The sequence below is a fragment of the Anomalospiza imberbis genome, chromosome 24 (assembly GCF_031753505.1).
Source record: "Anomalospiza imberbis isolate Cuckoo-Finch-1a 21T00152 chromosome 24, ASM3175350v1, whole genome shotgun sequence".
Lineage (NCBI taxonomy): Eukaryota > Metazoa > Chordata > Aves > Passeriformes > Viduidae > Anomalospiza > Anomalospiza imberbis.
Window position 1 is genome coordinate 2,945,529 of NC_089704.1, and position 16,941 is coordinate 2,962,469.

The following is a 16,941-nucleotide window of genomic DNA, read 5'->3' on the forward strand; positions in this document are numbered from 1 at the left end:
ATTTTATTGATATATTATTATTAATAATGATATGTACAACATTGTATTTGTATAATATTGTATTATATATAGTCTATTATACTATACTGCACTATACTGGATATTGGGAAGATTTCTTCACCAAAAAGGTAAAACAAAAGAGAACAGAAAAGAGCAGTGGAGAGGGAACAGAACCCAGAGCTTTGACCCAAAGAGAAGAAATCAGGCCAGGGCAGAGGAGAACTGGTCAGAATAGAAAGGCCTGGACCAGCCCCTACCCAAACACAGCCCTACAGAACACAACAGAACAGAGTGGAGCAGAGAACACACGAATGGGCCAGCCAGCCCCACAACCAAAGCCAAAGACGTGCCCCTCCCGCCACCCCAAAACACCAAGCAACCCCAGCTCCCCCCTACAGTGCAAAGCTTTGCTCCCGCTGTCCATCCAAACCCCAAACGAGTATGAAAACTCTTCTCCCTCTCAACATCTCCTTTGAGTCTGCTACCTGACTTCCATCCTCTCCCTCCTGCTGGGGGGAGGCAGGCTCCTGCTGTCCACCCTTGGATCGTGACAGCTCTCTTGGCTTGTCAGAATGCCAAAGGGACATGCCACAGTTACACGCCACCTTCCTCAGTGACAGCTGTCCTTATGACACCGTTCCTCAAACACCTTCCGTCCCTGGCCACCTGAATCACCCAGGCTGATGTCACCCGTCCTGCTATTGCCAGTACAATGTGATCACTGCTGGCAGTCCTGCCAGCAGCAAACAAGGGAGAACCCCCACACCATGCACCCAGAGCGTGTTCTCACCTGTCCCAGGCTCCCTCATCACCCCTGTGCTCCAGCAACACCAGGGCTCAGCTGAATGTGGCCAACTGTGCTGTGAACCCAGCATCAGGCTGGTACAGATCTCATCCTCTGAGCATCCTCTGGCAGGACCTCACTGCTCGGGGCTTGTGCTGTTTGGCACCTCGATGGACCAGGAACACCAAATACAGCCAGCTCTGCTCCATCACTCCACCACTGGCCATCTGCCAGCCTCCTTCTCTTCATCCTTCTCATCATGCTCTTCATCCTCCTCTTCATCCTCCTCTTCCTTTTCTTCATCCTCCTCCTCTCCCAGTGCTTCCTCTTCACTCTCCTTCTCTTATTTCTCCTTGTCACCTCACCTTACTGTAAAAAACTAGGCACCTACCATAGAGGATGATGCTGGCATTGGTGTTGCCCAGCTTGTTCGTGGCCACGCATGTGTAGTTGCCGTAGTCCTTCTCCGAGACGTTGAAGAAGGTCAGTGTGGACAGGCGGCCCTTGCTCTCGATCCGCACTCCCTCCAGCCCGTTTGCTAACCTGAAGAGAAACACGGATAGCAGTGCTGAGAGAACTGGGATGGGGTGGGTCTTCCCCCTTCTTGGGCAACCCTTTGCTTCCCACCAGTCAACACCACTATACACCCACATGTTCCCCCACTGGACTTGTGCATCCCAGTTTTGAAGACAAATTCTCCATTCCACTCTCCATCCCATAACCCAGCCTGACCCATGTGTCCCACAGCCACCAACCCAGGGAGAAACAACTCTGGGATTTCCTTAGCCCTTAGCTGAGCACACACCAAAATGAGTTGATCCCAGCCTTTTTCCACATGATGGACTCAGGCACTGTCACCCCCCTCTACCTCCTCACCTTGTCACTCCAAGGCTGTGGCTACCTTCCCATCCTCCACCCCCTCTGCAGCCCCTCACCTGGTGTCCTCCTTGAACCACTGAAACTCCGCCACGGGAACAGCTGAAGCCTCGCACTGCAGGATGCCCTTCTGGCCCACGGAGGCGCCCGTGTTCTTAGCGTTGGAGATGTACGGCGGGTCTGCAGAGACATCTTGCTGTGTCACACTGGGCCACGTGCACCCACCCCTCCACCATTCCCCTGTGCCCTGCACTCACAGTTGACGGTAACTTTGACTTTCCGCACGTCCGGGACGGCCACGTCGTTGACGGCGCTGCATTCGTACTCCCCGGATTGCTCCCGTGTGATGCCCGTGATCTCCAGGTACTCGTCCTCACTCACAAAGGTCTGCCCTGGGGGATGTACTGAACGTGTGGCACCGTCACCCATGGACACCAGGAATTTCCCTGTGCCCCTGCCCGGACACCCCCTGCCTGGGCATCTGGCATCCCCTTCACCCAGGAAGCACTTGACAAGCATCCTCAGACCCATCCCAGGCCACACCAAAATGTCAGCACCTCTGACTGTGAGTCACCTTAATGCCACCCTGACCACCTCTATGGGACAACCATGCATCCCACACAGGCCAGGATGGCCCTTCTTCAGACCCAGGCAGTTCTTCCACCAAGCAAGGGCTCACCTTTCCCGGAGAGGTGCCGCCACGTGACAGTGGGCTCCGGTCTCCCAAAGGCCAGGCACATGAGGGTCACGCTGCTGCCCTCATTCACGGTGATGTCTGACGAGATGTTGACAATCTGGGGGGGCACTGCAAGGCATAAAGGCCACCAAAGACACCATCAACACACCAGCTTGCCAGGCGCAGGTGGGAGGCCCCAGCCATGAAACCTGTCCCATCGTGTGACGCTGGTGTCCCCTCCATTGCCCTGTCAGTCAGTAACTCCATGCCTCCAAACCAGTACCTTGGATTGGAGCCAAGCACGGATCTGGGGTTTGGAGGGGTCCACTCACTGTGCCAACCCCCCCCCACTCCATGGCTGAGACCCCAATAACCAGCTCTCGTTATGGCCTGTGACAAGGCTCATATTTTAGCATATTTATTAAAGCTGTTTAAATTACTGAGCGTCTGCTCCTTCAATACCGGCCAGGGTGATTTATACTGCACTATCCCCAGATACTCCATCTAATAAATAACTTGGCAATCTCTGTACCCATAAATATCCCTGGCCATGGCAAAAAGCAATTAAAGCTCGCTTGCCGATGCTGCTTCCTGGCACTCTGGGCTGTTGGACACAACCCCCTAAAGGGTTTGCACCCAAGGGAGTAAATGAGGCCACATTTAACAACCCTCCCCAAATGAAAAACCATATGTACAAGGCCAGAAAGAATGCCCTGTGCCCCCTCCCCAAGCACAAAACATGCTGAAAGCCCAGGTCAAGTGGCATCAGATGCCCAACCCTTGCACCCAGGGCTCTCCTGCAGCGCTGGGATTCCAGGTTAATCACCTGAAAACCACTGTGGCCAGCATCAGCACTGCCTGCAAGGGAAAGTGGGGCTGCCTGGCTCACCTCACACCCCCAGGGAAGCTCTCCTCACACTCTCAGAGAGGTTCTCCTCTCTCCCAGCACGGGAGAGGCAGCACAGCAGGATGAGCCATGGCAAAGACGTGGTGCGGGCTTTGCAGCCCTATGGGTTCTGCAAAGCAGTAAATTTCCCAGCAACTTGACACATTAATATAGAAGTACAGTCTGTTATAGCAGAGGGAGATTGTCTGAGTCCTTCAGGGGAAAGCAGCAATCCAAAAATGAAAAGTGTGTGCCGGCAACTGCTGGAAAACATAGTTAACGCTTGGAGCAGAACTGGCCAGCTCCAACAGCGCAGCCACAATGAGCTCCAGGAAGGCTGTAAATGGCCCTTCCTCACTCAGACAAGATAACACTAATCCATATTACCAGCTTCCTTGCACCTCTTCCCTCCAGTAACAGCACCTCAAACTGGTACCAGGAACTACAAGAACATCCAGGACAAAGCTTCCTACAACTGGGCATTTTTCATCTGCTCCTGAGCTCTGCAAACCAGCCCTCCTCGTGAGCAGTTTTGGTCCAAGATGACATCACCATCGTTAGTGGATGCAGAGACCTTGGGATGCCACCCCTGCTCCAGATGGTGGCCTGTCTCTTCCTTGTGTGATTTTGCCTGCAGATGCTGGACTAGAGCGTTCGTGTGTGATGCAGTGCATCAGCAAAATCAGAGTCATCATTCTATCCTTGACCTCCCAGACACTTCCAGTTCAAGGCTGACATCCCTTTCCTGTTTCCTGAGTCCCAAACCACAAGTACAACATGAGACGGAGAAACTGGTGCTCTGGGCACAGATGTGAGCCTGTCCCCTCCTGGGCACAGAAACGCTTTCACTCCTGTGGAAAAAATTACCACTACCCGTAACCACTACATTCCCAGTGCTCCCATTTGGAAAACCTCAAGCCATACAAACCCACGTATCAGCCTGAAAGCCCTTCCCTTAGCAAAGGATGCTGACACAGACATGCCAGCAGGTCTCACAGTGGGGAACTGCATTTCCTGAACATCCAGAGGCCAGGGAAGCACAGCCGTGCTTCCACTGCCTGCCTTAATCCAATCAGGAAAGCCCCTGCGAGCCAGCAGGGACATGCAATGGAGGGACACCCATGGACAGCACGGGGAACCCACTGGGCAGCTCGATACTTGTGACTGCGATCGTTGCCTACGAGGTTACCAGGACTTGGAGAAGGACATCAGAGGACCTTGATTACATTTTTATAGATCCCACTGACTGGGTTGTCAAGGATGACGCCTCAAGGACACACTGGTTTGCCATGGGAGGAGCGGGTGGAAACTAGGGCCGCTTAGGGATGCAGGCAGGGTGAGTTTGATGGCAAACATGACATGTGGATAAAGCCAGCCCACAACCACACCTCGTCAGTACCACGAGATAGGGATGGCCAAGGCATGGCCGCCCTGACAAGCACATCCCACCCAAGCTGTCTTGTCTCAAGGTGGTGACAGTTTGGGATTGGTGCTGGGTGTGAAGTCCAAAGGCTCTCCCAAACCCCATAGATTTCGCTTGGTCCCCTCCCAGGTCAGGCAGCTCTGCTAATGCCTTGCAGCCCTCCAGCATGACTGTGGGTGCTGTTTCTAGTCCTTTACCTGCTGACAGCATTCCTTTCCCTGAATTACCTTTGGTTCTCTACATTTCCCTCCCTCTGCTCTATACAGCTGCAGTGAGAAAAACAGGGCAGAACACCATCTCTATCCCCTTTTATCCATAGTCCTTCCTCACAGAAGTCTACAAATATAAGCAAATTGAATAAAGAATAAATCCCGAAGAAATGACGAGCGGCATGGTCTCACCGGAGCGACAAGCGGCGCGCAGAGGGTTTCGTCAGCCCCGCGTAATATTAATCACAGGGAAGTTAATGCATAAGGTTTGGTAAGCCAAAAAATACATTTGCACTGTAATTTCTTGTTTGTTCGGAAAGCCAGTGAGAGAAATTGAATGTGAAAGCGATGCCACTAAATTCAATAACAATAAGCCCATGATTTATCTCCATCCTTTACCACTCGAGACCTGCACTGCCTGATGTGCCAATCCACGCTCTCCGTGAGACCTAGGCACGTGCCAGTGTCTGCCACCATCTGTGGGGACTGTGAGGTGCCGTCCCTCCCCTCACCTCCTAGACTGGGCCCTATGGGGCTGGTCATGGGATCACACCTTGGTGACACCGCCATGTCCTGTGCAATACTCGGGATATCTGTGGAACTCTCCCCAGTATGTTCCATCCCACCACGTGCACCGGGCACCAGTGGTGGCTTTGCACCCATTGTCCCATCTGGGGACAAAAGCAACGGGAAAGCTTGGACCTGGCAAGCCACTACCAGACGCCCAAACGTTAGGAGGGATGGTCACTGCCCACAGGGACGCCTCTTCCCTGCTAAACCATGCGGGGAAAAAACAGCACCTCGGGAATTGCTGCGTGATCGGTGGCTGCACATGACGGTGACGCACACGACCGTGTGCAGGCTGACTCATCCCCGGCCGCTCCGGAGCGCCGATCCCTACCGGAGCCACTCGCCGCCGTGGCCCTGGATTATTTTTAGCTGCCAGATCATTACTGCTGCACGCCTCGGAGCAGAGAGCCTGCATGAGCACAGTGGCTGACACATGCAACTGATGTCCCTCCTCCACATCATTAGCTCCTAATCCATTAAAAGAGATGTCTTCCTACACTGGTGATAAGGAGAGATGACGGATAACCATGGGTTCTTCAAACTCCCAGGCAACAGCCACTTGTCCACCTCTACTTGGGGGACAGGTCCCCATAGGGACAGCAGAGAGGGACATCTCATCTTCGGAGCTCTGAAGCCTCCGTGGACACTGTCACACCTACAGCACATTGTGCTTCTGCCCTGGCACTTCCCTTTCCATCCCCTCTCACACACCTCCTCTTTGGGGGAGATGAAGCATTCATGCAGCTCCCTCACCTCCCCAGCTACAGTGTCCAGCTGTGTCCTGTGACAGGTGGTGCTGTCACCATCAGGGAGAGGGACTGTCACCCTAGCAGGGGTCGGATGCCTGCAGGAGATGACACTGCCTCCCTTCCCAGCACCCCAGCTGCCTATAGCCCCAGGCATCTCCAGCTCTGCAAAAGCCTCCCCGGGACAGGCAGGATGGGGCTGTCAGAGGTGTCACTGTGCAAGGTCTCATTAGCGTAGAGAAAGTCAGCACAAAGGAGGCAAATATGCTGAAACCTCACATTTAGCCTGTGCTTTCCATCTCCTTCACTGATGAGAAGCACAGCAGGGTGGCACCGGGGCCTCCTCCAGTCCCTGTGTGTCTGCTGAAGGCACCAGCAATATGAGACCTTCCCCAGAACAGCTCCTGTTTGGGGCTAATGTCCTTAAATGGGGCACCTGAGAGCCAGCTCCTGGCTGGCAGGTGGAAATGAATGCTTTCCCTATCATCAGCTCATTGATTTTGTGGTGCAGGAGATACCTGTGCAAATGCACCTCAGTGTTCCTATGGCGGAAGTGACTGGGGCAAGGAGGTGACATCAAGGGTTTTAACAAGATGTTGCTTCTCAGCAGCGATGATGATCACCTCTGGTCGAACCGTTCTGGTGACAGCCCAGTCTGAGAGGCTCATCAGAGCTGATTTTATTGAGATAATGGATTAAGCACTTCTAAAAGCTACAGTTTGGTCAACAAAATGATTTTTGTCAAATTTCCCTGCCAAGCGAGCTGTGCATCATGGCCTCATATTTTTTACAGGCGCTCCATTTTGGTGATAACTTCCTTTTCCCTTTGCTTGAGGCCTTGAACACCCTCTTTTCACCCCCAGTAAAACACCCTCTGTGGGATCCCACTCTCTGTGGGATTTACAGGAAGGAACATGGCAAAAATGAAATACAGGCGCCGAGAACCCTTTTCCAGGTGGAGTCACCCGATTGCTCGCAGTGCATCCTTTTTCTCCAAGTTTTCATGTTGAGACAGGGAAAGCAATAAAAGCGAAACTCACAGTGTTATACCTACTGTGTAACCACCTGTCAGTAAATTTATGAACAATTAGGAAGTGAGAGTGCTTCCCAGGGAGCTATTTGTGCACGAACTAAAACGTTCTTTCTGTTCGGAAATATAATGGGGAAACAACTTCACCAGTTCTCCCTCCTCTTCCCCAGTTTTGTTTTTTTGCAGTAATTAATCATCTGTTGCTGCTGGTCCCTGTGGCACATGCCAATGGCTCCTTTTCACCAGTTTCAGGCAGCTTTGAGACTGGGAGCCCAAGGATGCTGTCAGGTGGACCCCATCCTGTCCCTTTCCCATTCTCCCATTTGGATTTTGGATTGGCACGTCATGGCAGGCAATTTAGGGACAGTGGCTGTTCCCACTGGGCAGTGTGTGCTCTTTTCTGCCTGCCAATCCGACTCATCCTTCTTCCAGACCTTCCCCCTCTCCCAGCCCTCACTCTTTCATTGCTCTTTCATTTCTCCCCTTTGCTGCCTCCTGCCCTTTTGATGCTCTGGTGCTTTTCTGTGTGCGTACATTTCCTTCTCTCTTTCCTTTGTTCTAGGGACTCTGGGCTTTTCTTCTCATCCTTTTTTTCTTTTGTTTTTTTTTTTTTTTTCCCCTCTAGTTGCTTCCTTATTCAAACTTTGCTATTCTTTCCAGATTTTCTTTGGGCTGCTTTGTCTTTGAATTCACTATCACATTGCTCCTGCATCACCTTCATTTGGCCATTTTCAGTCTCCTGCCCATCCTCTGCCCCTTCAGGGAGGAAGAAAGGTTGAGATAGGAGTCTGGCTGCAACTTGTCATCCAACCTTTTCTCTTTGGAGAAAAACATCTCAACTGAGATCAAAGAAGATCTCAATAAGGTCTCAAATGTGGCCCTTTGAGAGCCTTAAGGAGCTAGTTGTTATCACAAGGGAAAAATAAAACTCAGTTTGGTTTTGAAACGCTAATGGAGAAGCTACATTTACTCTGGTGCTGCTTTGAGAGGCAGCGAGTGAGACACAGGACCAGCTCCAGGAGAGCAGCCCTGGGTGCATTTGGGTAACACACCCTGTAAACAAAGGCCATGGCCCTTCAAACCCTGTTCTGGTTCCCAGGGTGAAGAAAGCAGCAAACATCAGGATAGCAAATGGATTGTGCCAACCAGAAACAAGAGAAACAATGCCAGCAGCTGGGAGAGGCTTCAGTATGGTGAGTAAGATTAAGGCAGTACAGGGAAGGGTTCTTTAAATGACTCAGAAACAGAGGACATCTGAGAAATACCAAAGACCACTGTTAGGTAGGGATGGCCAGTACCAATGTTCACCACCAAAATCTCCACCACAAGGGATCCCAAGCTCACAGCCTCCACCAAAACACTGACCCTGAGCTCCACGTTTCAGACTGAAGTACAACCTGAAGCAGCCCAAGCCATGGAGGCAGGGCTGTGTCCTGCCTATGGTCTGCCACACTCCTCAGTCCAAAATCCATCTTGGATCATGATGCCATTAAAGTCTCCCAGCTCCTCCTTGCAAGCCTGCACCTCCCAGAAGCTCTCCCTCTCCCCCTTTTTGAGAGGTGGCCTTCATACTGCTCACCCCAGAAGCAGGAGGGCTCACCAAGGTCCACCCCACTTCGGCTCCACTCCAGCCTTTATGAAAAGAGGAGGACAGGGTGACTCATCTTCTGTTTATATGAGCTTAAATGCCTGTTCTGTCTGCATCCCAAACTCTCCCCAGAACACACCAGCATGCCATAAACACCACAGGTATCTCTGAAAGCATCCATCCCTTCGTCATGAGGCAGCTCATGACAAAAAGAGGAAAAGGGAGACAAAAAAAAAAATCCCTCTGGCTTCCTGCCATCTACGCTCTTATAAACCCTGTTAACGGCTGTTGCAATGAACCAATGCAAGAGACATATTAATAGTGCTACTAAGAGACACATTTACTGTTGACGGCGATTCCCTGGCAGATTTATTGCTGGGTTGCTGGGAGGGAAGGCCGGGCCCCTCAGTAGCACAATTAAAACCCAATTGAACATGGGCACAAAGAATCAATACTCTCTCCGGCCAACTTATAGTTTTGCAAAATACAAATAGAAATTAATTGACCTGAATATAGTTGCTAACTGGTCATTACTGCTTGTTTGGCATCCTGCTGGAACAGTGAGGGCAAAAAACAGAGGACAGAACTAAACCTCAATTTTGAGGCCAGAAACAGGGCTTTGCTCCCATCTCTATAAAGTGTGTGCTCTGCTTGCAGTAATAGCCAGGACTAAATCCATTTTTGGAAAATCATTCCTTTCCTCTCAGCACTGAGCAAAAGACTGTGTGTTGTTCACAAAAAGAACAATTTAGCCACCAAGGAACTGCAGTGGAGCTGAATGACAGAAGGGCTTGGGTTAGAAGTCACCTTAAAGATCATCTTGTTCCGTCCTCTGCCATGGGCAGGGACACTTTCCACTAGATGAGGTTGCTCCAGCCTGACCTGGAACACTTCCAGGGATGAGGCAGCCACAGCTTCTCAGGGAAACCTGTGCCAGGGCCTCACCACCCTCACAGGAAGGAATTTCTTCTTTACATCAAGCCTAATTTTCCTTTCAGTTTGAACCCATTATTCCTTTTAGCTGCAATTCCTGATGAAGAGTCCCTCTTGACTTCTTTGTAGGCTCCTTCAGATACTGGGTGGCTGCTATGGCATCTCCACACAAACTTCTTTTCCCCAGGCTGAAGTGGGAACAGAGCACAGGAGGATTTGCCTCTCTCATCACCACCATCAAAGGCACCTAGAGATGGATTTTCTCAGCTGGGCAAACCGTGTGGTTTTAGCTTAACATATTGAAAGGGAAGTACAGACACTGCTCAGCATGGACCACTTGACCTGTGCCTGCACCCCCAGTTCCTCTCTTGCTTCCCTCCAGCTGTGCAGAAGTGACACTGCTGAGAACCACAGTCATCACTGTGGTGGGAGCAATTCAGCAGGACTTGCTCACACCAGGAAAAAAACTTTCCCCAGCACAGTTAGGAATGCCTCACCACCAGATTGTCACTCTGGACACAAACTGTCTCTCACCTTTGCCTGGCTGTGCCTGGCAAGTGCCTGCATCACCCTGAGAAAGGGGTGAGGGCAGCGGGTGCTGAGCATCGCTGCCCGTTCACCTGATTTCATTAGGTGCAAAGCACTCGGATACTTCACCGGTGTTGACTGGATGGATTAGCACGATTAGAGAGCAGACAGGATAAACAGATTAAACCTCACAGATGGACAGCTCACACACAGCTCAGAAAGAAGGAGAGGGACAGCTCTCCGAACAAGGGGATGGAGGGATGCTTCCATTGGATCTCTGCTCCCCCCTCTTCCCGAGGTGAGCACTCCCCTTCTTCACCACAGACTGGTGCACACTATCTGGGGTTTCCCAATATATTCCCACAAGCACCAGGAGGAAAACCTGTTGGATGGGTGACCACAATCAACCCCTGCCTCTAGGCAATGAGAAAAGTACATGAATATATACATAACTCTGTTGGGGGCTTCTCAGAGACTGTCGAGGCTGAGAAAGTTTTCAGATTTGCTCATTGCAAAATCAATACCCATCAGCTGTTTGAAATTAAAGGAAAGATTAGGTCCTGGTTTTATACACGCTTTATTGTATTCCGAGAGCTTTCTACTCAGCCAAATAAATCTTCTTTAAGAGGATTAGGAAACTTTCATTATCTTTATCTAACCTGAACTAACACTAACTCCGAAAAATTAATCTAGAGACCGGACAAAAGCCAGTAGCTGGTGCAAAGCCACAGGGATCCAGAGGCAGCATCCATCAGAGAGCTACTGGCCCCTCTGATCTGCCAGCACCTGGATCCCCCCATCAGAAGAGCCTCAGGACACTGCTTTGCAGCCTAACTGCATCTGCTGTATTGATACTTGCCTATGAAGCCCTGTGCCAAGAGCCCTTCATGGCCCCACAGTGATTTTGACCTCTCTCCCAAAACCATGGAGCCTTGTGCTGCTGGTCTCTGCTTCTCCTCTGTGCCTGGCAGCATGTTGCTTTAGGCCCTCCTGAAGCATCTTCGAATGCGTGCTTGAGCAGCTTACTAACGAATCCCTGATGGAGAGAGCTGAGCAACATGGTTCCAAGCAGTGGAGACAGGTCAAATTCACAGCATGGACAGGCAAAGGGGGAATAAAGAAGAGCTCAGCAGCCCCACTGTCAGTTCTCAGGTGTCCTCTGCCCCATGTGATGACTGTACAACACAGCAAGGCTGAGACAATGCACGCTCATCTCCTCCCTGGCATGGTGGGCACTTGTCCACACCACTGTTCCCATGCCATGCAATGTCTGAAGCAGCTAATGCTGGCTCCAACTCCACTACCAAGAGGGCCTGCAAACCCTTCCCAAGTCCAGGCAGCCTTCCAGGTCAAACCATCCAGCAACAGCATGAGGCATGTTCCGACCTACCTTGCACGATGAGATGGACGCGTGAAGTCTTGGGGTGATTGTCTGTCTGCACAGAGCAGGTGTAGGGGCCCTCATCGTATATGTCCACGTTGTGTATCTTGATGCTGTACTGAGTCTTGGTGTTGGACAGGATGACCACACGGTTGTCTATAGACCACTTGTCATTGCCGGCATACAGGATGGTGCTGCGGTTCAGCCACGCTACCCGCGTGACCCGGTCATCCACAGTACACCTGGAGGGGACACACAGAGGGTCACACACCTGGAACGGGACACACACAGAGCATCCTGGGTCTCAAAAAGGGATGGGAGCAGGATGGGAGTGTGGCTCCCCAGCTCTGCCAGCATGGAGATGCTGCATGCTGTGGCCGTGCTCCCTGTTTCCACATCCCCCATCATGTGAGATTTCACGTAAACAGTGGGCTTGCCAGAAATAAAACCTCCCTTTTTCTTTCACACACAGCTGGGGAACCACAGACGAAATTCCCATTGTTTGACCTCTGCAAGCCAGGCAGACCATCTCTATCCTCCTTCTCACCCACTTCCACAGCCCCCCCCGCCCTTGCCTTCGCTGTGCACTGAGAATTCCAGATGAAGCTGTAAAATGTGCTGACAGTTCAGCTTGTCGGCACAGCCCTCAAGCCATCCCCGGGGTGATAAACACCCCCACTGCTGGGGACAGGGGCCACAGCACATGCACAGGGAGAGGGGAAGAAGAGAAACAGCCAGAGACAGCCAAGCCAGCACATGGGGAAGGGAAGGGAACATTTGGATAAGCAGCTGTAAATCCTACAAGTGCCTTGAAAACACAACGCGGTCGTTTCCATTATTTATTTCCTGCCTGGCTCCCACCCTCCCTGCTCTGAGACGTGCAGGAGCTCGGCAGCTCTGGTCCACGGCGCTGAGTTACACTTGGCAAAGAATGGAATGGGGGGGAAGGGAATTTAAATGTTCCTGGAAAACATGGCTTTTTCATACTCTTTGATAGATTCTTCTCCATCTATCTACTTGTGGCCTTCTCTGCTGCTGCCACAGTATCTGCAGCAAAAGCTCTGAGCATTTGGTTAAATTAAGAGCCCAGCATCTCTTGGGAGCTTCACCTTTGCCACCTGAGGACCAGGCTAGGGAAGCTTTCTCTTGGCATGAAAAAAAAAAGGGAAAATCAAGCTAGACATGAGCTAGTGCCAGCAGTGGCAGAACTGCCACAGCTTTGTGCAGCCAAGATCGTAGGAAAAAGCACCTACAGTCAATCAAGGAACTCATGTGAGTCCCTCTCCACATGCCTGTAAATTCAGAGAGCAGCTGGGAGGCTTTTCCTGTTCTCGTCCCCATTGCAGTGCCTCTCCTGCCCGGGCTCTGGGGGTGTTATATGCCTCCCTTGCTGAGATTGCAGAGCATCACCTCGATCGAGATTATTAATCGGGCCCAGGGAAGGGGCGATACTTGGCATGTTTGAGGGTCCCCGCGGGTGCTCGGTTCAGAGGAACGAGCCATATATTCTCCTGCAAACAAGTAATTTTCCCTTTGCAGGAGCTGTACGTCTCTGCCAGCCACATCACGTACGGAGGCCGGGAAAGACGGATGGCCCTCCACGCCTGCCGCGGCACCGCCAGCACGAGGGGAGCCTGCCTGGTGTCAGACATGCCCCGGCGCCAGCTTGGCTCTGCTGGACCAGGGCAGCCTTGTGCCGGCAGACAGCATTGTCCTTGTCGGGAAGCCGAGCCCTCTCTTCCTTCAAATTAACTGGGGGAGAGCTAAGCACAGCCAAGTAAAGTTCGGCCCTGGGGGATTCCAGTCTAGTGGACTATTACTGCTGTCTCACTTCATTATAATGAATAATAAAGAGATACTTACACATGGCTTCTGTAAATTATTCATTGCGTGCACTGAAAAATCAGGGCAGCAATATGTAAAACAGACAACTTGCATGTCTGCGCTCATATAAATATCCAGACTACAGCCCTGCGAGGTACTCTCGGGTCCCCTCATTAGGGGTGAAGCACAAGGACTCGGGTTTGAAGTGACAGGGATGAGACACTCGTGCTGGCGCTGAGTATGTTTGACTGTTGCTGCCCAGCTTCAGCTGCTGCATATGGGATGTGCTGCTCGAGGAGATCTGGGGCCAGTCCAGGACACCTGAGAACTGGGGATGTTCATTCTGCATTTACAGCTCACACTTACATCTCAGAGCTGCACTGCACGAGCACCCAGGGATGCCCCAGGTGGAGGCTCTCACAGGACGGAGGGCAAGGACAGCATCACCCTGCCTTGTCCGTGCTGCTGGTGACTGCTACTGCCCTCAAAACCACTTGGAACGAGCAGGAAGCAGCAACTTGGAGACCTCTGTAACAAACCCATGCCAAAAGCAAGGAGGCAAAGGCTCCTCCTTCCCATCCCTCAAGCCCACTCATCAGTCACTGCCACTCAATAGCAAATATAGGACCAAGTCCCTTCGGCTTTGTGCAGCATCATGCTCCTCTCCGGACCAGACCCCAGACTGTCTCCTGCAGCTACAGACAACCAGACAAAAAACCTGCCCTCCTGTGCCTCCTGGGAAGGTGTCAGAATGACCACCAGCAGAAAAGCCCCACTCATCAGCTGGCACAGAGCACATGGCATTCCTGGAGGCACTTTCTCAGCTAACCTCACTTTACCACTGCCAGTTTTCCCGTGCCCGGCCAATTGGCACTACAAAGAGAATACCAACGGATACTCTGGCACAAGGAGCACCTCATCAGCTTCTTTAACTGTCTGGGAAAGTGATCTCCATTAGCTGCTAAGCTGACGGCACTCGCTTGTCTGCTGAGCCGTCTTTGCTCCCCATTTCCAATTGACCAGGATTATGATAATGTCTCCAGTAAGCAAACAGGTAAAGAGACTTCTGCAAAGTGTTTAGATAAAGCAGACAAGCTCTGACAAAGCTGGATAATAAAGCAGGCCAGGAGGTTTTCCCTTGAAGGGATCTAATTAAAACCAAAGACAAACCCCCATTAACAGTTTCCTGAAGGCACCGTATCCATCTCCAGAAACTGCCTTACGAGTCCAGAAGGGACAAAAGACAATAAAGCGCCTGTCACATGGGAGGGAAATAAACTTATCCTGGCTCTGCAATTCACCTGGAGAAAGCCCATCAGCAAGGCAGGGGAATATCTTGGGAATGATATTGTCAGCCCCCAGCATACGCTGCATCCCAGCTCCCCCACACATCCCTTCTTTGCACAACATGACCAGTCCCATCAGCTCCTCCATCTCTGCATCCCACTTACACCCTCATTGCCTTTGAGTAGAGACTTTTCACCATCTGTAACCCTTCAGTGCCTCCAACCACTGCTGCTCTCCTCCAGAGTGGCTGGGGAGCTTTGGATGCCAGGATTTGCTGGAGCTCTGGCCCCCACAGTGTTCACAATGATACATGTGGCTCTTGAAGGCTTCATCTCCTGAGACCCATATTGATTCCCTCACTCTGCAGGAGGACAAGAGCTGCTGTAGGGATCCCAGTGCTCCACCAGAGACGAGGGTGATGAACCTGAACACAGCAGCATGAGAAGATGCATGAGGGTGGGAGCTGGGGGCACCAGCGCTGTGCTGTTTCCCCTCTAATTGCCCCTATTCCTCATTCTTAAATGCTAATTTTGAAGCTTGCAGTGGAATTATTTCATTTAGTGTCAACAATACAGATAGCTCCACTGACATGCTCTTCGTGTGTGGTGGCACACAGTGCCCGTCTCCCTCCTCCTGCACCTATTAGGAGAGACCCCACATAGCTCCCACAGCAGGCTCCTTCCCAGCCCCATCAATGAACACTGACAGTGCCTCTCCTACATGTGGGTTGAGCCATAACACCCTCCACCTTCATCCCCTGCCTTCTCTGTCCACGTCATCGACCTTTCCTGCACTGCTGACTCGGCTGAACATGAAGAAGAAGCCTGGGGCTGTCCTCAATGCCTCCCCCATGGTGAGGGAAATACTGTGTCCAGGGTCAGCACAAGTCTTCTGGCAGTAATTTGGAGGGATAAACAGCAAAAAAAGTGATGGAACCATACAGGAAGTCTTGCAAAACCCTCTGCATGGGTGCAAAATATTCTGAGGAATGGGATGCATGGGACCCCAAGACGTTGGTGCACATTCTAAGAAACCCAGGGGACATGTTTGGACCTGAAGAGACAACACCACCAGTCCCTCTCCTTGCCAAAAGGCTGGGGAGATGGATCAACCCAAATTTGTTGTCCATTTGTTTGGACACATGCTGGGATTTTTGGGGTTGTCCAGTGCAGAGCCAGGACATGGACTTAATGATCCCTGTGTGTCCCTTCCAGCCGAGGCTATTTGATGATTCTAGGATTCAAACCTCTCCTGTTTGCTTGTTCAAACCAACAATGCTCTACTTTTAAACTCCTCTATGGCCCTTCAACCCCAAACTGCTTCTCTCTCCTGTAGGTAACATGTCTCGTCAGGATGACAAATGGAGATGCCAAAACCAGTTGCAAACTTGCCAGCTGACCCAGTTTTCAGAGGCTAAAATAGCTCACCCAGATCAGGAATGAAGCCCCTCGACAGCAACCGGGTGTGCTTCACCCTGGGAAGCCTCCAACCAAAAATGCCTGTCACAGGGGCAGAACAAACACCCTTGTCTTTGAGAAGAAATTGTTAATTACATTTGCCAGGGACTCCTAATGGGATTTCTCCTGCACTTCCAATATTCACCCTGGCTACACAGTTAAGGGGCACCGGATGTTTTTTATTCTGGGCGGCTGGAGCAAAGGCAGAGGAGATTTATTTGTAATCATCGGAAATAAACACATTTCCTCAGAAGTAAACACAAAAGAACAGAACCTGGCTGTGCTCCCACTTCGTTCAAGATGCAAATGAGAAGCAGGCCATCAAAACATTGCAGCTCCTCTAATCCTCTCCCAACAATGCAACCTGCCATATTATCCGCAGGGACAATGGCACCTGTGCCATGTGATGGCAGGTGTCATATGGCAGCTCCCGGGGGCAGGACTGCACCACCTGAGCTTCCATCACTGCCATCCATGCTGTTTATTTGGGGGGTGGAGGGCACTTTTTCTTTCATCATGGTCCTGTCCACTCTGTCTCCTCTCCGCAGCACCTGCAGTGTCCCTTCTCCCCTCTCTCCCATCCTTCCCAGTTGCTGGATGTGGAGTGCACAGCTCCACGCCATCCCCATGCCATCCCAGCACCCTGAGGACAGAAGGCACAGCTCCACACCATCCCAGCACCCTGAGGACAGAGGGCACAGCTCCACACCATCCCAGCACCCTGAGGACAGAGGGCACAGCTC

At 51.5% G+C, this 16,941-nt stretch overlaps 1 protein-coding gene across 7 annotated transcripts in view; it reads right to left on the reverse strand.

The window, feature by feature from the left end:
- Positions 1 to 16,941, reverse strand: part of LOC137462055 (opioid-binding protein/cell adhesion molecule homolog) — a 342,323-nt gene that overhangs the window by 15,570 nt on the left and 309,812 nt on the right. For 5 of the 7 annotated variants that reach the window (XR_010993561.1, XR_010993562.1, XM_068172052.1 and 2 more), the window contains 5 exons: positions 11,640 to 11,872; positions 2,340 to 2,465; positions 1,918 to 2,064; positions 1,720 to 1,840; positions 1,176 to 1,327 (listed from right to left, as the gene is read on the reverse strand). Coding sequence is in view for 5 of the 7 variants with exons in the window: in XM_068172052.1 (XP_068028153.1) it covers positions 1,176 to 1,327; positions 1,720 to 1,840; positions 1,918 to 2,064; positions 2,340 to 2,465; positions 11,640 to 11,872 (779 nt within the window). In the remaining 2 variants the exon portion in view is untranslated. The remainder of the gene's footprint in view (positions 1 to 1,175; positions 1,328 to 1,719; positions 1,841 to 1,917; positions 2,065 to 2,339; positions 2,466 to 11,639; positions 11,873 to 16,941) is intronic. The other 2 variants (XM_068172053.1, XM_068172050.1) reach the window with 1 other exon arrangement.